Raw genomic sequence first — 22,121 nt, 5'->3', positions numbered from 1 at the left:
ACCTTCCACACTGGACAAGGCTTATTCCTGCTCCCAGAAAACATCCTTTGTGAACCAAAGGAATGACTTACTGAACACTGAACAGGGAGGGATCTCCACAGAAAGGTCCTACAGGAAAGCAAGATCTGGGTTATGATTTTAGAGAACAAGGCCCAAGGGTTAGTTCCCAAGTGAGGAAGTCTGTCACTCCTCAGTGGGACAGGTGACCCTGTGCAGACCCCAGCCTGGGCACCACTTACCAGGGATGCTGGAGATGCAGAGCACGTGAGCATTGCAGACAGTGAACTGGTCCACCACTGTGCCAGGCTGGTTGGCATCAATGATCACGACTTTACTGGTTGATAGCGTGCTAGTGAGGATCCAGACACGGCTGGATGTGGCATCCATCTCATGGAGCTCCTTTGCCTTTGGGAGAGCAAACACACAGGCATGATCAGCACTCTTCTTGGATCAACCTGAGCCTAATAGTGCTTGGCAACATCTACACATGGTGTAATTTATTTTAAATTATATATTCTATTCTATAGTAGAATTATAGACTAGTTATATAGTTGTCTAGTCAGTTATATTTTAATTTTTATTAATTTAATTCCATTCATGTTGGTGCACTAGTATCAAGAGCACTGGTCTAAGAGCCTGTCTGATTCCTTAGGGCAAGAGCAATTTGGCCACTGATTTCTCTGTTAAGATGTCTGACATCTTAACATATATCACCAAATATTCATTTATCCAGAACACCTTGAGTCTGGGATGCACACAACTGATCAGCTTAAGCAAGCTGGTCTCAGGAGTGCATAAGGCAGCAGTGTAAGACAGTTGTGGAGAAAAACTCTACAAACCACACAGGATAAAATATGGTATTATTATCTGCAAATTACATCTTGGTTCTTTAAATAGGAAATAAAAAATCACTTAAGATTACCAAAACCCAGAACTAGATTAAATCTCAAGAAGCCCAAATGAACTCACAGTCTCTGTTCTTTCAACAAAGCTTTGCTTGAATGTATTTATTATTTTTTTTAGATTTACTATTATGGGGGCTACATAATCTTCCCAGCAACCTCATCAAGCACTTAATTGTCCTCATTATTAGATTTTTTTCAAAATTCCAGATGTTTCAAAAGCAGAAGTTGGAAAACTTTATACTGCATGATTTGTCCCAAATCACATCAAAAGTTACAGAAGAGCCAGAACACCATAGCCCTACCCCACAAGTACAAGAACATTTTATGACATAGTGCAAACGTACTAAGAGGAAGCATGGCAGCAATGAAATGAGAAAAAAAATCAGAGGGAAAAAATCCATTTTCTTGTCTGACCTTTTTCTTCTCAGGAGATGTATGGTTACTTTTGTTGTTCTCGCCTTCCACTTCCCTATCACAGGTGAGGGGATCACGCCCAGGTTCTAGTTTCTGCCCATTGCCAAACTCCTGTTCCAAAGGTCTCCATCCTGAGAGATTGACTCCAGCTGCACACCACAGCTAAGAAACAGAAGCAGGAATCTGAACCAAGAACTCTACAGGCTCTGTGAATTTAGGCACCTTTGTGGAGAACTGTCAAATGTCAAATATCTAAAACATTTAGTTGGAAACACCAGATCTTGATGATTTCTACTAGAAGATATCCGATTTGATGGAGGTAAGACAGAGGATCTGTGTACCCAACAAAAATCATTGTTTTTAGTCACTGCAGCAAAGCAAGCCAGGACATGGCAGATGTCTAATGTGTTCAAACTGACAGAGGGCAGGTTAAATGAGGTATTAGAAAGAAATTCTTCCCTGTGAGGGTGTGAGGCCCTTGCACACGTTGCCCAGAGAAGCTGTGGCTGCCCTGTCTCTGGAAAAAACAGTCTGCTGGTTTAGCTGCCACATAAACAGTTTTGTGATCAAATCCAGCTAATCTCCTATGAGTTATTTCCAGTGCATTTTTAAAGAGAATTCTTGGAACAGGACTACAGAAACAAATACTAAGTTTATCCAAAACCATAAGCGAAAGATGCTGCACAGAACATTATCTAAAGATTACACCTAGAACCTTCTAGAAACAACAGCATAAAATTTTTCTTACAACTTAACCATCAGGATGACTTCAAAAAAATAATCTCTGAATGAAGTAATGACAAACTGGCTGTTTCAAAGCAACCAGTTACACCAGGTAAGTCTGCCACCTACACAGATGACCGCTTGTGCACAACTGCAATTCTATTCAAAACATTCTACTATTGATAGACATGGCTTCACAAAAATCTACTCCAGATAATACTGGGCTACGAATACTGTTACGAATGAATTCTGGTCAACAGCAGAATCTAAAGAGTGAAGAAATGCATTTTTACTTTCACTTGCTCATTTTCATGAATTTTTATATTGGTTTGCATTACACCCTAAGGAGTCTTAGCAAAAATGTTAGAAGCATAAAATATTGCTGTTGTTGATGAATTGTCTCAAAAAAGCAAAAGATGTCAGACAGCGGCAGGGGACCTAGCAACCAGAACCAGCTGAGAATTGTGTCCTAAAATACTTTTTCCTACATAAGCTACAAACCACCATTTAAAAAAAGGAAGTGGAAGATAGAATTTGCAATCTATAATGTAAAAAAAAAAATACAGATTGTTTTAAAACCTGCAGGTTTAGTGACCCAATTTCTTTGCTTATTTCATGTCCCCTTTGTGGACTGCATGGTAAGCAGAAACAACATACCTTCATAGTTGGGTCCTTCTCTACTAGTGGGCGACAATACACAGGCACAGGGACGTTTTTCATGCGAGTGTCTTCCTGACCACCGTTGGGACTCAGCTAGGGGGAGAAAAGACAAAAGACAGTATAAAGTTGCAAGCACTGGGATATGGCAAGAGAGCTGGAATCAGTGTGACAGAACCAACCAGAGGTGGCTGCTGCTGAGGCTTCTTAGCACATCTTGTGTGAAACAGAGTCCTTAAGGGGAGAGGAGCAGCGCACCCAAGAGACCACCACAAAATCATCAGTGCCCCAGTGATGGCCAACAGAGGCTACACGTTGCCCCGCTGATAGAGAAAGGATGCTCCCTGCAAAGAGTCAGAACACTAGCATTCCCTTCCCTTGTGACAGCTGGACTTCATGATCTTAAAGGTCTTTTCCAAACTTAATGATTCTATGATTCTATGGCCTGAAACTTCCAAGCCATGCTACCAGGCTCCTCCCTTTCAGGGGATCTCTGACCAGTTATATGTGTCATAAACCAACAAATGAGGCTGATGTTGTTTGATTTTGTGTTACTGATGGGGAGAAGTGGGCACAAACTGCATTTGTTTTCCATACTGAATGATTGTTCAAGTTCTTGAGTATAAATGAAATAACTAATGATCAAGCTCAATTATAACAAAGGAAATTTAAAGAAAGAACCAAAAAACTTGACTCTAGATGGAAAAGTTTAATTCCTTTTGGTTTAGGGTACTTCTCAGTTTCAGGACTTTCATGCAGATGAACGTCCCTCCATTGACTTTGGTGGAGATATACAGAACATCAATTTAATCTGTCGCTACAATTATACAAACAAAACATGTACATAGGACTTCTAAATTAAACAGTTAATGACTAAGGTCCTAAATTAATTACTGAAGTCACCTCCCCCTTAGCCTGTCCAGAGCATGGTCCCTACCTGCTTGTATTTGGCTGGGAGACTCCAGCCACAGGCCTGCAACCGCCCATCATCATTCCGCACGTGCTCCCGGACCTGCCGGTACTGCTCCCGCTTCTGCTCACGGCGTGCCGAGGATGTGCAGTCGCTGAGGAGAGAAGCACAGCGTCACCTCTCAACTGATGGTTAAAGATAGGAGCTGAGGGTGAAGGGAGTGTGGCCAGAATAGGGGAGGGCACACACAGCAAACCAAATCCAGCTGTGAAAATACATTTAGGGAATCAGAGAAACTTTGTTGAGAAGCAGACACAGGCAGTTCTGATCTCTCTGCTACCTGAGCAATGTGGCAGGCCAAGTCATTGTCATCACCACTTGAGACGTTCCAAGGGCCCTTCAGAAACAGGGAATAATCCTTTTTTAAGACCTATGAATCTAGGACTATGAATCTATGAATCTAGGACTATGAATCTATGAATCCTTCTCTAAGACCTATGAATCTAGGACTATGAATCTATGAATTCATAGACCTATGAATCTATGAATTTTTGCTGAGCTGCTACAATTTATTAATCTAATGTCTCCATCAGGAAGGCATTTTGAGTTCTTTCCCTCCTCATTATAGTCAACTATGGATTTTTCTTCCATTTTTAAGCTTTCTCTGCTGACAAGGAAAACATGCATTAACTGCTGGTTCCAACAGAAGAACTTCAGCTTTGCACTGGCAAAGGTTAAACCAAAAATTGATCAATAGGTTTTTAAAGTATCATTCTGAGGTACAAACAACATCAGCAGAGAAATGAAATCCAGTGAGCAGCCCCATTATGTAATGCACTGCTAGGAAGCACTCAGACACCACAGCATGTGAGTCTGTGAGATGTCATTAGAGAAAAACACAGCACAAGGGCACTGGGTATCCATAAAGTTTAAATTTATCCTTCTACAAGATCTAGTGTCTTATCAACAAATGCTTTTTATTGCAGAAGTTATCCTATTTTACCCCCCCCATTCTCTGAAGTCCTTCCACAAAAACATACCCCACGTGAAACCACACAACCTTCACAATGGCAGAACATGTTGTGAAGTCATGTAAAGCACAGAAGAGTTTTCTCCCTTCATGTCAGGGACACGAAGAATTGGGTAAGACTATAGTAGCAATATCTAAAGGCTCATTTTTAGCATGTACTGGAACTTAAATGTGCTGTGGAGAGAACTTTTATCTTCACTTAAACTCCTTGTCAAAAGGGTTGTGCAGATATTCCATTCCTTTGTCCTGATGCTGCCATCACACTTCACCACAAAAGCCCTCCTTCATTCCATTCCAGTCTGCAAACACAAGTGCAGAACTAGTGTGCAGCCACTCAAGCTCCAGTGATCCCTGCTGATATAATCCACCATGTCCTGGAAAGCCATGGCTACTGTATGCTTGAGAGGACAAGGTTTGCTGAACCCATCCATATAGTAACAGATGAGTGAAAGTTTAGGGAGATAAACCACAGAGAACAGAGATAGTAACATCACACAGGCTGTTTCTAAAGTGGAAAACAGCTTATTTTAAACACTTCTGCTCTTTGGGAGAGCTGCAGGGGGACCTGGCTTGGCACACAGACCCGCAACTCACTCGTCAGGGAAGAACTCGAGCGTGCGGCTGCCGGAGGAGATCTGGCACATGGTGTGGCTGCGCCGCTGGCTGAACCCTGCTGTGGTGGGAGACTTGTAGTGGATATTCACAGAGGGGTAGGTCCTCTTTGCTGGGGGAGGACTGGAGGAAGAGCTGAACAGACGGCTGAAGCTAGGGACAGAAAAAGGCCAACAAGTAAGAGAAAAGGTGCCTGGGAAGAAAGGCACCAAAGATACACAAAATGGGAAGCAAGAGGTAGGGGATCAAAGGCTGTAAGTCCAACACAAAAACTGCTCTATTTCAAACCCAGAGCTGCATCCTTGGTTTGATGGGCATAAGGTGTTTTTAGCTTCCAGAAACAGGTACCTTCTGAAAACAGCTCTTTATCACAACTGACTGTTAGTGTATGAATGTTTTCATTCCAGGATACTCCTGAACTTCTTCAGCTTGTAAAACAAAATCAATGTGCAGATCTGATTTTAATTTCACTAAGGACAAAGGAAGACTTTGAAGGCAAAAGGGTTAAGCCAACAACACTTCTATCTAACATTAATGTCAGAGACTACTAAATTGCTGTCTGAAGTAGAAATGGCAACACTCCCCTTTTTCTTAATCTTGCACAAACCACCAAGGAACTTACAACTGCCAAATGGTGGATTTCTTCTTCTCCTGGACGGATGGGTGCTCACGGGAAGCTCTATGGACAAAGACATCAGAACCAAGTTAATTTCTGCATCTCTGCCAAGCATCATGTAATTTCCATCAAGGAAGCCATGTCAAAAGTCAGAATTAATTCTAATGTGTTTCAAAACACACCAGGGAAGAGGACTTGCACTGGTCTTCAAAGCAAGCACACCCAACCACTTAAAGTCTCAATGCTGACGTGAAGTGCAAGTAAGTGAGTTTAATGCGAAGTTTTATCAACTCTCTGTAACACTGTCTGCCATAGATAGTGTGGGAACTACAGACCCCAGCATTATAGTCACTTCAAGCCATAGCCTTTAGAACTCACCAGTTAGAAGCAATACCCCTCCCTATAGCTCCTCCCAGCTTAATGAGCACACAAGAAACAAGCAAGACAAACAACTGTCCAGTGTCTCCAAATAATGGTGGCAACATGAGATTTGCAGCTCAGGTTCAGGAAGAAGAGAGAAAGAATTGGTATTTAGAGAAAAGCATTTACAGCCTGGAAAACTCCCAGTACTTCTCAACCCTATGCTGGTAGGGGTTGCACTGACCACAAGGTGAAACATGACTAGGTTCTATCCTAAACATGGATGTTACCCAACCACCCACCCTCACCTGATCATCTCTGTCCACCTGACAGCCTCCTGCAGCTCCATTAGCCTCTCCTTGTACTGGTTGCGCTCCATCAGGACCCGGGCCATCTCCACGCGGGTGAAGCGCCGGCGCTGGGCAATGGGAATGTTGTCCTGCAGAGGGGAGGAGCACTGCTTCAGCCAACAAAAGATGGAATGGGACTGAGGTTAGTACTGGGCAAGTCAGGGGACAGACACATATTTGTTAGTTCTTCTCCCATCCTGCTTGCTTTCTCCCCCATTTCCCGACATAAGAAGCTAATTAGGACAGTGAGATCCAAAGTACAGCCCATGGACCTCTGGGTGTTTGGCAAACCCAGGGAAATCAGAGTAAGAATCACCACCAACTTGAACACACAGCCCTCACACACACAATCTCCCGTGTGCGACTACTGCCAGCAAGGTGCTTTGATAGTCTGCAAGGAATGATAAGACTTGACAGTGGTCCGTTGGCCCAGAAATTTGGAAACCAAAGTTTTAATTCACTAGCAAAGCCAGTCACAAGCAGCAGGGAGCACCATATCATGCTATCTGGCCCCTCAGGAGGACTGGAAGGAGGTATTCCATTAGTGCAGACAGATAAAGATAGGATACAGGAAACTAAGGAAATGCCTTTTCCTCTTTGGTGACACAACTTGACCTTCCAATGAGGGCACAGGCAGCTTTGGGTTGGGAACAACAGCAATGAAAGTCTGTTAGTCTCTTTTGAACAGTGGAAAATAAGAACAACATGAATAAGTTGTGGAAAATACAGGCCCAAAATAAAGACTGCAAGGATTTTGGTAAGTCATTACTAGGAGGTGGCACTGGGTTGTGCTAGACTGTGGCAATTCCCAAGCTCAGCCTGGTTGGTAAGTGCTGCTGACAGCTGGAGTAGCACAAATTAACCAAGCCCCTCTCTAGCCGTCCTAGAGCTTGAACCAGATCTGTACGACCAGTCAAAACAAGAACTGTATAAACAAAAGGCAATTGATCAATTATTTTTTTAATTAAAAAAAGAACCACACCTCCTGTCAGTTCAGTTGAAAACAAATCCAACTCTCTTCAGCAGCTCATGAGCACAACTTGAATATGTTCCCATCTACCTAAATTCTCAACAGACCAAGTTCACTCCAATTAAGTCAAGAGATTTAGGCTAAAACTGAGCCTGCTGTGATACCTTGTGTAAGAAAGAAGACAGTAACATGGAGAAGCAATATATTGAATTCCCTGTCCTAGCAGGGATATTTACAAGGAAAATCTTATTACTGCTTGATTTGCCTTTTTTTTTTCAGCTACAGCTGGTCTTTGTTGAAAAGCCTGTATCCCAGCCAAAACAGTTTGAAGAGCTGTCATAGAAGAACAGTCCATGAGCTTTCTCTGCCTACATGTATCCTGTAACAGGCAGTACTGGCTTATGGAAAAGAATTAACATGAAAAACACAGCACTAAGACATGGTGGTAGTCACTGTTGCAAAGCTGGCTGGATAAGCTGGATTTCACTGCATGGTATCCTCACAGATACATCTTCACTGCCAATGTGGGGATAGGCTCTTCTGGAGAAGCCTGACAGTTGTAACACCGTGAGTGAATCCTCACTTCACACTAGACTTTAATTCTAAATTAGGATGGTGTTGAGCAGGGCAATGCTATAGCACCCGTCTGCAGAAACTACATCCTGCACAGTGGCACTGCCATGGGTCAGCTGCTCCTCTGTGCCAGATTCTGGTTTTAAAGTTGCATGAAGGGATTTCATACTCATCACCCACAACCCATTCACCAGCCTTGCCCTCATTGCTAACAAAGGCACATCAATCTGCATCTCAGGACTGGTATACATGAAGCAATATAGGTAAGTAAATCAACCCCCTTTCCCCGCAGGCATTTTAGTAATGTCATATACCAATTCTGTACAGAGATAGCTGCTTACATCCTCCACCTCCTCTTTGGGCTCTCGTCGGGCAACAATTGCTTCAGATTTCACTCTAGGAAACAGGAAGAAAGGGATCAAACTAGCAAGTGACACTATGGCTGGCTTTGGGAACAGAACCAGCTATGGGAAGTCTGGCTGCATCCATCACAAGGGAGTGATCTCAAACCGTATGTACCAAGTCCTCCCTCTTGCAGCACATACCCTGATAAAAAATACTGAAAGTATTTAAGTGCTTTTAATTTCTTTAAACTCCTACTTTATAGGGCATTACAAACGGCATTTAAAAAAGATCTCCCTGCTTGCAAGACTATTTTCATTTCAGACATTCTGAACAACGAAGAGACCAGTCTGTGTTATTTATGGCAATTCTGAGCTCAGACCCACAGAATCTTCTACAGAACCTTCTAGATTTCAGCTGGAGAACAAATCATGTCCTCTGCCCTAGGCTCCTGCAGTCATGCCCAGCCAGCCACAATGGAACTGTTCTGCTTTGAGTTCCAGGAGGCAGCTTCGTGTATATGGATGTGAAACCACCCCAGGCTTTGCTGGGCAATTGGCAACTATAGAAACTTTAGTTTCTATAGTTTGAGAGGAAAATAAGAAATGGCATCTTCCTGTATTGGACTTTAGAACCTCTTCTGCCTCTTCTCACTCTTAACATGAGCATAAAACAATTACCAATACAGGCATCTAAGTATTGCTTGTGCAACTCTGTATGAGCTCTTCCAGTAAATGAATGGGCATTCACTTCTCTCAGAGCTATCCTGGCTGCTAGAAGGATCAAGCTCTTGGCAGTTTCCTTCAAAACTACTGGTTTTGAAATTCTCTTTCTTTGGGTGGTTTTTGTTGTTTGGTTAGCTGGCTTTTAATTGCAAATTTAAACCTTTAATGCTTCGCTTCTGGGAATCTGGGTTTGCAGGTGCTGCTGCAGAATCCTAATCCTACCTTGTTGTGTTCTCTAAAGTACCTTTGAATGCCAATGCTAATCCCATGAGTGAAACAGAGTGAAACAGTAAAACAGAGGAGGTGGGTTTAGCACTCTTCACTCCCAGATCCTTGGGGCAGGAGGGTAATCACTCACCTCTTTAGCTCCTCCTCCAGCTCCTTGACTCTGGTTTCTATTTTGGCTTTAGCCTGCTTTGTTGCTTCCAGTTCTCCTTTCAGCACTTCCTGCTCCCCAGATAGCTGGTCCACCTTGGCAATCAAATCATTCTTCACTACGTTCAAAGCATTTCTTAAAGGTGTGAAAGGGACAATAAGCAAAAATGCCCAAAAACAGCAGCTGTCCATAAAAGAGACTTTTAACTAAAGTCACAGACACTACAAGGAGACTTGAAACGAGTGTGTTTAACAATTCAATCCAGCTGTAACTCACGGGAAATTAAACTTTGGGAAGATGGAGCTGCAGAAGAACACAGAAATCACCATAATTGCTCAGGATGAGGTTTGTCCATTCCTGTATCCTGACTAACAAACCAACCTCTCCTTCAGAAGATGGCAGAACACTGCAGAAGGCAGGTGTAGATCAACCTGTCTATTTTTGACAGAACGAAAATCTGAAGCACACCTTTCATAACTGCTGTCATCTGCAATTGTAGATGATGGCAACAGAAATATGCATTTCCAATCAGCTCCAAAACATAATAAAATTTTAAAATCAGCAGCTTCCCATCACAGTAGGTTCTCCAGCCCTGGGAGTACTCTGCCTCCCCCTTCCCTGCTCCTCAGCTTTAATAGCTGGTTTGCCAGCTTTTCTCAAAAACAAACTCCATTACATTGTCTCCTCCTCTATCAACTACAAAATGTTTGAGAACTCTTCTCGATAGCGACAAAATTTTCCTTTGCAATAACAAATAAAAACTTATTCTCAGCAACATCCTCACAGAGGCTCAGACCAACACCTGGATTCCCACTGAAGTTAATTTAAAGCTTGCAATTGATCTCAGATGGCATCAGGCCCTACCAGCACAAGCTTTACCCAAGTGCCTGCAGAAAGGAAACAGTTAATGAACAGCTCAGGAGAGCAATTCTTCTTCTACAAGTGAAGAACAAGTATTCAGGACAACCAATTAGATAAACAAGTGAGGCAGGGGTTCTGGCCAAGACATCCTCTAAGGTGACACCTCATTTATAACCAGGCAGGTAGGTCAGAGCACACAACAGTTCCTTACTTGGTCTCCAGCAGCTGCGAGTTCTCCAACAGCAGATTGCCCACTTCTTTGCCCATTCCTGAAAAGAAAGGCCAGACAGTTTTCACCTGCTCTCCCAGAAACATGCAGCTTTTGTGGCACTGCCTGACTCATGCTCAAGAAAAAGAAATTACTTTTGTTAGGCTTCCCTGAATTCCTGTGGACAGAGTGGAGTGTCTGTAGCTGAATGACCAAACAGCACCAGCAAAGACACCCATGTGTCCTGTAGAGAAATTCAGACCTAGGTTCTCACACCAACCTTCACAGACCTCTTTGGGAGGGACAGAGGGGAGAGCTTCAGTACCAATCAGGGAAGTCAAGGCACTAACTCTTGGTTCAGCCATGAGAGATTGAAAACATTTTTAATCATTACTCACAGAGAAAGAAAGTAGAGTTTATGGATTTTTCAGAGAGGATAGCAGAACACTGTCCAAGTTGCTGTCCTGGTCTGCCCACTAGTGATTTTCTTCCTTTCTTAGCATAAGCCAGATTTTCTGTCTGCATGATTTGGGATCATGGTTGAGACGAGTTCCATGCACGTGGAAAGGCTTCCCATTATTGACCTTCTGCTAGAGCAATTTTAACAGGACTGCAGATTGTCCTTTGCCCTATCTAGCTTTAACAGCTTTCTCACAGGTGTTTAAGATGTGAAGTCTCAGTTCCACCACTTCATGCCCACACTCAACACCTACAGCAAACACTGCTCTTGCACTTGGGCATGCACGTACAGCTGCAATCTGCAGACAAGTTTACAAGAACCTTGACACATCTGGGGTAAGAGTGAAGGTCAAATTTAGTATTTCACAAAACCAAAAGCACATCTGGGTTGTTCCCTGCTGCCAGGGACTTGCTGAGTCTCAGGGTCAGCCTCTGTCTTATAGTGGGGAACAGAAGCCACCCCAGAGCTGAAGGCAGAGAGGTCTCTGCCTGTTAGAGGACAGTGCTGAGAGCGCAGCTCATATGCTCACCACAGAGATGGTGATGCATCCCAGAGCATGAAGTCTCCCCACCATCAGTATTTGTCCTGCCCTCTGAACTCTCTTCCTTCACAGCAAAGACATCAACAGTTTTCATGATACGTCTTTTGCTGATTAATTAGTATTTGCAAGAAAATAAAAACAACACAAACTTGAATTAAATGGAAGTTAGAGAAACACGGCAGCACATGAGAAGTGAGAACATAGCACAACACTCCAACACACAGATCCTCTTCCCACATTTAAATGGGATGAATTTATGATGACAAAAACAAATTCCCAGCAAGAATGAGTAAGAAGCAGCATTTTCAAAGAACTTTTGAAAAACTAGTAGACAGGTAATTAACCACTTTGATGTTTCAGGCAGTGTGTGCCAGAGAATATGCCAACAGCACAAAAATGGGAAACACTAACTGAGGTGCAAACTACAGTGTATTTTGGGTTGGTAAGGTGAAGGATCTATAGTCCTTTTTTTTGTGATGTGCCTCATGTAGGTCAGAAGACCCAGAAGTCTTCTGGATATTAAATTCTTTTCTTGCTCATTTTTAATGATTCTACAAATAATCAAATAAATATTTAGCCCATCAGGCATTAAATTGGCACAAAGACGTTAAAGGTGCTGGGGAACATCCAGGGAAAAGCTCATCCCCATCTTTTTTGGATTAAATCTTTTTCCTTCACATTCTTGAGTCATACATCCCTCTCTGCAGCTGTTTTTGGGAGAGAAAGGAATTCTGGGGAAGAGGGTGAGCTATCATGCCAGAACTAAAAGGCACACAGCATTCTGTCAGTATCCTTCACCACAGCTTCTACCTTACTTGTGTGTGATGCAGTGACAACCCAGTGTGTCAACCACCTAGAGGTCTGAAAGGCTCCTCTGGCAATAAAGAACAGGATGAAGCCTCCCAGAGCCATGGAATGGCTAAGAGATCATCTTGCACAGGCTGTAATGGGGCAGCTGTGCTCATGAGAAGAAAACTCTCAGCATGGAGAGTCTATAAGGAGACCTCTTCAACCCTCTCTGGCATGGAGGAAAAGGGAGGAGAGGTCTGGGCAGAGCCCTGTCCAACAGAGCTCATCCTACATCATCTTTCTCCCACAGCCAGGCAAACAATGCGAAGCATCGAAGTGGAAAATCAACTACAATGAAACAGAGGAGAATTCCCAAACCACCTCTATAGAGCAGATGCATCCTGCTTCTTGGAGAGGTGCTGTCACAACCACAAAAAAAAAAACCCCAAGGTGATGCAAGACATATGGAGGGATGATGAGTGAATGGAAGGAACGCAGAAAAAAAATGAGAAAAGAAAGAAAAAAGAAAAAAGAAAAAAGAAAAAAGAAAAAAGAAAAAAGAAAAAAGAAAAAAGAAAAAAGAAAAAAGAAAAAAGAAAAAAGAAAAAAGAAAAAAGAAAAAAGAAAAGAAAGAAAAGAGACGAGAAGAGAAGAGAAGAGAAGAGAAGAGAAGAGAAGAGAAAAAAGGCCTTCGCCTTACCAAAGAAATCATCCCGTACTATGAGAGCCATCCCATACGAGAAAGGGAACAGAAAGAGATGGGACAAAGGGGAAGAAAGGAAGAGAAAAAAAGCAGCCATTAAGTACCAGTCTGTAAACAGCAAACAGAGCAGCTCATCAGCACGTGTACATTGTGGGGTGCCAGCACATGTGATGCTTGGTAGAAAGTTACCTTGTTCTGCAGCAAGGTCCCTGACCTAACAGGGACTTTACCTTAGAGCATCACATAACAGTTCGGGTTGAAAGGGACCTTTAAAGCTCATTTCGTTCCAGCCCCCTGCCATGGCCAGGGACATCTCCCACTAGACTATGTTTCTCCAAGCCCCATGCAACCTGGCCTTGAAGACTCCCAGGGATGAAGCAGCCACAGCTTCTCTGGGCAACCTGTTCCAGGGCCTCACCACTCTAATTGCAAAAAAAAAAAAAATTGCTTAATGTAATCTAAATCTCCCCTCTTTTTGTTTAAAACCATCACCCCTTGTCCTATCACAACACATGGCGGGATAAGCTTGAGATGACTTCATCTGCTTCTTTCACCTTTGTCATTTTCCCTGTATGATACATCCCTGAGTTTCCCTTCACCACAACAAAGGCAGGTCAATAGACATTATGAACAGGGTGAGGGAAGGACAGTAGCAGGGGGAAAAACAAAAGTGGGGGTGAGTATCAAAGCTTTCCTCTGGCCTAAAAAGGCCCAAATCCACCTCCACACTACAACAAACTCCAACCCAACTTCAGTGGGAGGTTTTCTGAGGAATGTCCACAAAAAATGAGGCTTACAGTAAAACCAGTGTGAATGAAAAGAAGGAATGATGGTACCTTTCTTGGTACCATCACAGAGCCCACACCAAGCAGGGATGTGGCAGAGCTTATTGGTGCATCACACTATCACAGCTGTCAGTTCGACACCTTTACCTACAGGGCAAACTTCACCCAGTTTGCACTGTAATCAAGAGAGATCCCCTTGACTTCAACTGAAATTGCCTCAGGGCCCAAGTGTATTTTACAAGCAGGTGCAAACCTGTTGGCAGAGCATGACTCTAGGGCAGCAAGCAGCTTCCCCAACAAAGGACAGAGTCATCACCCAACTCCTGCCAGAAAGGCAAAGTTTTCACCAAAGACAGAGGCTTCGCCACTCTAACCCATCATGAAAGTGTCTTTAATGTCATTACCACAATACCCACAGGGTGTTGGTTTGCCCCACAGCCACTGGTACATGGAGAGACTCCTCACAGCACAGGCTGTGGAGAGTACAGTGGGACCCTCACTCAGTCTATGCCCACCTGGCCTCTGCTACAAGTACCCTTCTTGGTAGAAAAAAAGCCCTTTGGGCCCTAAGACCTCAAGTGGCAGGCCAGTGTGACACTGTGGAGCAAACCTGCCCACAGCAAGGAAAGCAGTTTGAAAGGCAGCAGGAGCGTGAGCAGAGCAGGGACCTCCTGCTGCAGGGACCCACCAGTGTGAGGCAACTAAGCAAGGCAAGGTGGGAGAAGTCAAAGCCAACTGTGCTTGGACAAGAGCAGGGGAGTATCACACATGTATACCACATCATCTGACCTCAACCAGAAAAAAAAAACAAACAAGGAGAACTGAGCAGGAGATACACACCTGAGAACTCCCCTATGCGCCATGTCCAGCGAAGCACAGAGAGACAAGGGAAAAAGGAAGTGAAAAAGGATCAATCAGTGACTGAAAACAACAAAATCAAAATTTTGTTTAAAAAAATTAACAATGATTCAGCCATTTCAATGTCAAAACGCATGAAATAGTAAGGACAGGACCTGCCATAGCTGTTGATGGCATGACTCTACATATAGGAGAGAAAAAAAAACCCCAAAGAAAGGTAACTCGTGGTACAACTGCAACCACACACCTCAGCTACCTCCAGATTTCCAGACATGGATCTGAGGCAATCACATCTTCCTGGACTGGGTAAGCCTTTATTTTGTCTTTATTTAGTCATGTACCACTAAATGCAGAACAGCTCATTCCCACTAGGTCTCACTTCCCCTCCCCTTGTGATTTTAACAGCTAGATTCTCTGACAATAACTGTGCTCTGCAGTGACACTTCAGCTAGCAAAAGACAACCAGTTGCACTTAAAATCTTTTTTTTGTACAGCGTAGCACTGGGACATAGCTTGATAATCCCATTTCAACTTCTGCACACAACATTGTATATAAACTTACCGCTAGTAGGGCCGCATTTCTGTCTTCACCATAGACCCCTGTTTTTTAATTTCCAAAGCAAATGTATTTGATTATCCTAAACCTGAATCACAGAATCACAGAACAGTTTGGGTCGGAGTGCTCATCCAGTTCCACCCCCTACCATGGGCAGGGACACCTTCCTCTAGACCAGGTTGCTCTAAGCCCCGTTCAACCTGTCCTTGAACACTCACATGGATGGGGCAGCCACAGCTTCTCTAGGCAATCTGTTCACCACCCTCACCACCCTGAGTAAAAGGACCTGTGCACTTAGCACAACCAAACTGCTAGAGATTGTTTGTGTCTGGAAACACTTGGGATAGGGAGGAGCAGGAAGGGAGATATGGTAGAAGGGGTAGCTGAGAAAAGGGGAGATGGCAGAACATGATCCTACCCAGGATCACTCGTGATTAACAAATGAATATGCAGGAAAACAGCCAACTAGTGCCCCTAAATCTGTAGGAAAAACAAGGGAATTTGATCCTCAATTCCTATTAGTAAATACTTGTTCTCACTCTGGAGAATATTTTTCTCCAGAATATTCCCTACACAAGCCCATATATGTAAAGCAGCAGGGGGGAACCCACATGCTTTTTTAAATACTAAAACATGAAGAGTGACAATTTTGTACCAGGAATAAATGGGATTTTCCATTCCAGAATCAGACTTGTCTACTAGCCACTGCTCACAGGTAATTTCTTTAAGTCCTGTTTTTAAGGTCCTCTTTAGTGAGATTTCTTTTTCTTTAAGAAACTGAGACAAAAAAAAAAGAGAATATTCTTTACATATTGACTGCCAAGTTTTGAGAGAGTGGAGGAAGTAGTAAGCCTTTACTTAAGTGAGCTTAGAGTCATTATTAATTTGATTTACAGAAAGAAATGAGCTCCAAATATGACCTAGAGAGACCTCTTCCAGCTTGAGGATCTTGTTTCTTACATCACGTTCATAAAGCACCATTTCCTCTGTGTCTCTTCAGACTCAAAGGTACAGCACAAAGAGAGAAAATTCTATCTAACAAGAAAGGCAAAATTTTGGATAATGTTGACAGTTTTTGTCAGCTCTAAGATCTAGTCCTTTACTTCTATCTTTACCAGACTTTCTTTCATGCTTTCTATTGTGTAAAGCCAAAAAAAAGTATCAGTCTTATTTCTTGTTGAGAGACATGACCCCTGAGATCTCTCTGTGCTTCCCCCTTTGTACAAGTATTCATTTTAAAAACACTCTTCTGTGCCAGAGTCAGTAGCCAGAACTCAGCAAAAGAACTAATTAGATCAATGTTTATCACCAAAAAAGGCACAGACCTACCCGATTTCATCAAAGTCCATCTCCCAGGTTTGAAATGGAACCAGCCTTCCTATCTTGCTGCCATGGGATCACCTGCAAGGGTTCTGCTGCTCGGCTCAGGCCAGAAAATGGTCCCAGCACAGAAATGTCCTCCTCATAAGCCACACTGCAGTCTTTGGAAACTAAACTGTGATCTTCAGGGCCCACACTTACATGGGCACTGTTCAACAAAAAGTTGTACATTTTTATTGCAAGTGGAAACTGCCACACAACAGACATCTCACCACACTGAAGTCTTTGGGCAGCCTTACAGCAGGAAGAGGTGAAGCATCTTTGACTTCATCCAAGACTGTAGTGAACAACCATGCAAGGTTTGAGCAACAAAAATGTTTGGCCCTTTGAAAACAACAGTCTGCATTTCTTGCTGATCATCAGGTCAGGCTACAGGGTAATCCCAAGGGAAAGTGGATTTCCAGAGAGTAGGCTTCCAAAGTGGGAAGCAAGTTGTCCGAAACCATTCATACACCAAGCAATTTTCCAGAACAGTAATTCTTCCAATTATCCCTGATACCCCAGCCATTTTGGGGGGAGAAGGAAAGCAGCAGTTGGTACAGTGATTAGCAGACAGAACCGCAGAATCAACTGAACACCCCTTGATAAGGAGCCACCCGAGGACCAAGATAAAGTAGATAGTCAATGGCAAGATTATCCATGGTTTTATTGCTTTGATTCTGCTAGGAAGAGAGCTCCAGATAATATATGGAGCTGGCTAATCAAAATTCACTCCACAGCTTTAACCATCATATGTAGTTCTCACCGTCAAGCTTCCCCTTAAGCAGGAGCCCCGGCCCTTCTGCAAATGGCTACTAACATCCAGGGGATTCTCAAACCTGGAAATCTTACTTTTCCTTCAAAATTCTTAATTTTGTAAATATTTGCACAGATTGGCTCCCATTGCAGGCTCCCATTGCAGGCAGAGAAAGCCTGTGTGTTCATCCTGAGTCTTCTGCCGATCTTTTTTCTTCTGGCAATCTTGAGTTGAAGGTGAAACAATAAATGATTTTATGCTTTAGGCAATGGCATGAGGGCTCTCTTGCATGCTGCAGGGCTAGAATGATTTAAAAAAAAAAAAGCCCAGCCCAAACCTACCCATATCAAAAAGCTATTGTGGGCATTCTGATGATGGTCTGATTCTTGCTCTTAATTCCAGTCACACTATTGGCTGTAATAGTACGATTTCACAGATATTTGTCTTTCATCAAACAAGAAGTATTGTATAAATCTCCTTTCCACTTTTCAGTCCACATCTTAAGGTTAAGTTTTTGGTTACTAGGGCAAAATCTATCCCCCCTGCAGAAACATAGGCTTTTTGAGAGTCCCGATACAAGACATATCAAAGCTGACACAAGAACTTTCCTAATTTGGGCAAAGGTGAGCTGCTGCAAATCTGTGACACACTTCACCTCATTCTGTTCTGGACACATATACAGAACCAAATTTACAAGATTATCCATAAGCAGCTCTATATCAGTAATAACCAGAAAGGAAATGTTCACTTTCAGATCAGATCTCTTGCCGCTAAGTACAAAGAAATACAAAGAAGGTGTGTTTCTGGAGTCCCCATGTGTCCATGCTCCTTAAAGCAAGAAGTAACACGGAAAATTAACTACGCTGTTATAAACTCTTATCAGTTGCCTGTGTCACCTGAGTATTCAAAGACCACTTGTACTGTCCTGAGGCAGGAAAACAGCAGAAATTAAGAACATGCTTAAACTCTGACAAAAATTGAAGTCTAGATACTCAAGAATCCAATACAAAAAAGTATGGAGAGGGCTCAGAGTGCTCCCTGAGGCATAGTTGCTTCTCTGACTGTTGCACAGTCCCAGCCAGGAACACAGAACATAGCCTGGCTGCAGGTATTACAAACCCTTTCAAAACCAGCCTAAAAAGTGAATTACTACATCTCTTAGACTGACTGTAAAACAGTAAATACTGCATTACAGACAATAATATTTCCACATAATTTAAACATTAAAAACTTACCCAAATGAGCTACTTTCTTATAAATTTCAAATAAATTCTTTATTCCAAGTATAAAATTACTGAGGGAGGAATTTTTGGCCAGAAGAAGAAGGAGCAAATTTTGTCTTCAAATTATTTGTGTGGGAGAATCCTGTACAAAAATAACTTATGCACATAAAGACAACCCAAATAAAAGTTACCTAACAGCTGAGATTATTTTCTAAGTAAGCACTACTGCACAGCAGGTACATGCTTCTGTCACATATATCTCAAGTTCCATGCATTCTTAAAAAGGCTAAACATCCATGTTCTGAAAGAAAAAGATAATTTAAATGTTTCTAGAAGCTTAATGCAGTGTCATTGTACCAGAGAAAACAGAATGGTTCTAACAAGGTTTTACCTAGCAGATCTGCTCCTTCATCAACATCTCCAATGACCTCAGACCCCGCTGTGGAAAGTTCATGGTACAGGGAGTCTGTGTTGATGCCAAATGCTTTGTTCACAATCCCCTGTGTTGGGCTGTTGTTGGAAGCAAAAAACCAGAAGAAATCTTGTTACTCGGCAACATTTAAGTTCAAGCATTTCTCTTTGAAATACTGAGCATCCCAGACCACTGCAATCAACACCCTGAGAGCACACTCCACCTGTTCACCACTGGCTGAGTCAAGTAACACAGTGAGTAAAGAAAATAGCATACATATAATAGAATCATGGAATAGTTTGAATTGGAAGGGACCTTAAAGACCATCGTTTTTCAAACCCCTGCCATGGGCAGCAACACCTTTCACTATCCCAGGTTACTCCAAGCCCTGTCCAACCTGGCCTTGGACACTTCCAGAGATAGGGCAGCCACAGCTTCTCTGGACAACCTGTGCCAGGGCCTCCCCACCCTCACAGAGAACTATTTTTTCCCAATATCCCATCTAATCCTGCCCTCTGGCAGTGGGAAGACGTTCCCTCTTGTCCTGTCCCTCTGGGCCCTCGTCCAAAGTCCCTCTCCAGCTCTCCTGGAGCCCCTTTAGGCACTGGAAGGGGCTCTAAGGTTTCCCTGGAGCCTTCTCTTCTCCAGGTGAACATCCCCAGCTTTCCCAGCCTGGCTTCAGAGCAGAAGGGCTTCAGACCTAGGACCATCTCCACGGCCTCCTCTGGACTTGCTTCAACAGCATCATCTCCTTTTTGAGCTGAGGACACTTCTATCATGCACAACTATCAAAGCTCACCCAGATGATTTACTTTGAAATCATACAAGTTAAGGACTATTTCATATTTCACCGAAAAATTTCAACCTGCAGAAGTGCTCAGCTTTGACCTGTCAGATTCTGCAAGGATTCCCATGCTCCTATCAGTCTACACAGCAGTAAGACCAGATAAGGAATTCAATGCTGAAAACAGCAATAGCCTTTTTACGTGGCCAACCAGTAAGTGCAATCAGCCTGAAAGGTCTGCTTTCCCTTGGGGTAAGCCTATGTGTTGAAATGCTTCTTCACATGTCCCCAAACGCATTTCATTAAAGGTAAATCAAAATTAGTAGTTTTTAGTCTTATCAGGAAAGGACACATTTCCACCTCTCAGTGTCCTTTATACCATCAAGAATCTTGCATTTCTTGACAGCCTAATGGCTCAAGCTGCAAACAGCTGTTACAGGATGTGCAGGAGAGGCAACCTCTGGGATTGTGGCTGCTCTAAAAAACAGTCTTAATGTGGGTTATGAACACTTCGCAGTGCCCTGCCTTGTATGAGTGACATCAACCAGCATGAACAGCAGTTGTGCAATTTCTCCAGCAATCTGTGAGAAATGTCAGCACCAAAGGAGATGATCTCAAGTTGTATGGCTGCATTACCACATAAATAATCCCAGTGATTACAAATGGAGTGTAGTAGCTGCCTCTGATACTACAGTTACAGCACACTGCAAAGAAGAGGAAAAAAAGTAGGTTTTTCAATTACGTTAAAACTCCAGCTACCAAGACATCTGAGAGCACCGAGGAAGTACAAATGGTGCCGTGATGGCACTGCAATTAATCAGTTCACACAGTCTGATGGTCAGCACAAATGACAAGAGAAACCAGCACACAGTCTGACTGGGTGACCTAATTCAGACTGAACTTTCCTCTTCCACATTCAGCCTTCAGAGCTGTACGTATCATTGAAAACACTCTGCTTTCAGAGCAGCACACACATTGTCAGCAGTCCAAGTCAGCCTGTGTCTCCTGTAGCTTTCAGTCTCAGCACCTGAAGCAGAGATTCCTGCCTGAAGAGCTCCATTGCATTAATCCTCTCTGTTTCCTCCTTTCCCTTGGATTTGACCATTTTTTCATCTGATCTCATCAGTCATTTCTGTCTTCCTCACACAGAGCAGTTTCAACTCCCCAGATTCCTCCTGACCCTAAAAATAGTCCAGGCATCCTGCATGTCCCAGGGGAATCTTAAATGGGTGTGCCTTCCCAGTTGAGAAATGCAGGTGTTATTGCTGCTTATACCCTACTCAGTGAGGGTGTTCAACAAGGTGGGCAAATCCAGTCCCGACTGGGACCATAAGATAATCTTGCCTTCACTATGCCAGGGTATGAAATTTTCTGCATAGATTTTGTGCGGTTTGGGTTTTTTCTGCTATAGTGCCAAATTACCCACTGGACAAGGGTAAAAGGTAAGCTTCAGTAAAAACAAATCAAGGTACCCAGGCTACTAAGTCTAGACTAATGATTAAAAAGTTAATCATTAATTATGATTAAAAAATTAATCATTAATCATCACCACAGAAATGTGGTGCCAAAATTAACAGCCTTTAGGAAACCTCCTATTTAGCCCAAAAAGGGTGATGGGTAAGGACCAGAGCAGCAGAGTAGTTTAGTAAAAGTCTGATGATTCTTCTGAAAACTCTGTTGAGGATTTGTAGCTACTCCTCAGGGCATTGATGACTCACAATTGCTCTGACCAGCCTCACCTCGGAACTGCACCCACCCACTGGTCCCAAGGCTCCCCCTGACCTCAGGCCTATGCCTTCAGTCCTTTGCCAAGCTACACTTGTCTTCAGTCCTGTCTCCTGCTGCTCATGAGTAGCACTGGGACTGAATTCACACTCTTGCCTTGCCTGGGGATGCTGACAGGGCTCACCACCTGAGCTTCCCTGCTCAGAGCCTGTGGGACTGGGATTGCTGAGGCTACTTCTGCTTGTCCTCCCTTGTGGGGCAGCCCTGCCTCCACTCCTCAAACAGTTGAAAAAATTAGAACTGAAAAAATCCTGAGGTTTTAAAAATTAATTCAGAACTGAGCTCTTATTAGACAAATGCACCTTTTCCCTCTTCCTAACAGCTTAAGCCCATGTTCTCTTTGCTTATCTTAAACCTTCTGCTGCTCCATCATCTCTCCAAACTCCCTGACCAGCAAGGCAAATGAGCCCAGTCCTGTGTCAGCTGTACAGATCCTGCTGCAGATCACCAGCAGGCATCTGCGCTTTTGAAGAACCC

General features: G+C 43.2%; 1 protein-coding gene across 28 annotated transcripts in view; it reads right to left on the bottom strand.

Moving 5' to 3' along the window:
• The window catches only part of MAPK8IP3 (mitogen-activated protein kinase 8 interacting protein 3), a 71,874-nt gene that overhangs the window by 13,083 nt on the left and 36,670 nt on the right, over positions 1–22,121 (bottom strand). For 9 of the 28 annotated variants that reach the window (XM_085075263.1, XM_085075273.1, XM_085075265.1 and 6 more), the window contains 13 exons: positions 19,055–19,173; positions 14,751–14,762; positions 13,123–13,140; positions 10,636–10,693; positions 9,546–9,698; positions 8,435–8,516; positions 6,536–6,687; positions 5,874–5,930; positions 5,234–5,404; positions 3,637–3,763; positions 2,700–2,795; positions 1,320–1,481; positions 240–405 (listed from right to left, as the gene is read on the bottom strand). In XM_085075263.1, the coding sequence (XP_084931389.1) occupies positions 240–405; positions 1,320–1,481; positions 2,700–2,795; positions 3,637–3,763; positions 5,234–5,404; positions 5,874–5,930; positions 6,536–6,687; positions 8,435–8,516; positions 9,546–9,698; positions 10,636–10,693; positions 13,123–13,140; positions 14,751–14,762; positions 19,055–19,173 (1,373 nt within the window). The remainder of the gene's footprint in view (positions 1–239; positions 406–1,319; positions 1,482–2,699; positions 2,796–3,636; positions 3,764–5,233; positions 5,405–5,873; positions 5,931–6,535; positions 6,688–8,434; positions 8,517–9,545; positions 9,699–10,635; positions 10,694–13,122; positions 13,141–14,750; positions 14,763–19,054; positions 19,174–22,121) is intronic. The other 19 variants (XM_085075274.1, XM_085075276.1, XM_085075267.1 and 16 more) reach the window with 11 other exon arrangements.

The sequence above is a fragment of the Lichenostomus cassidix genome, chromosome 14, assembly GCF_008360975.1.
Source record: "Lichenostomus cassidix isolate B80296 chromosome 14, HeHo_3.0, whole genome shotgun sequence".
Classification (NCBI taxonomy): domain Eukaryota; kingdom Metazoa; phylum Chordata; class Aves; order Passeriformes; family Meliphagidae; genus Lichenostomus; species Lichenostomus cassidix.
Note: the sequence above shows the minus strand (reverse complement) of the source record. Positions and strands in the feature narration are given on the sequence as shown.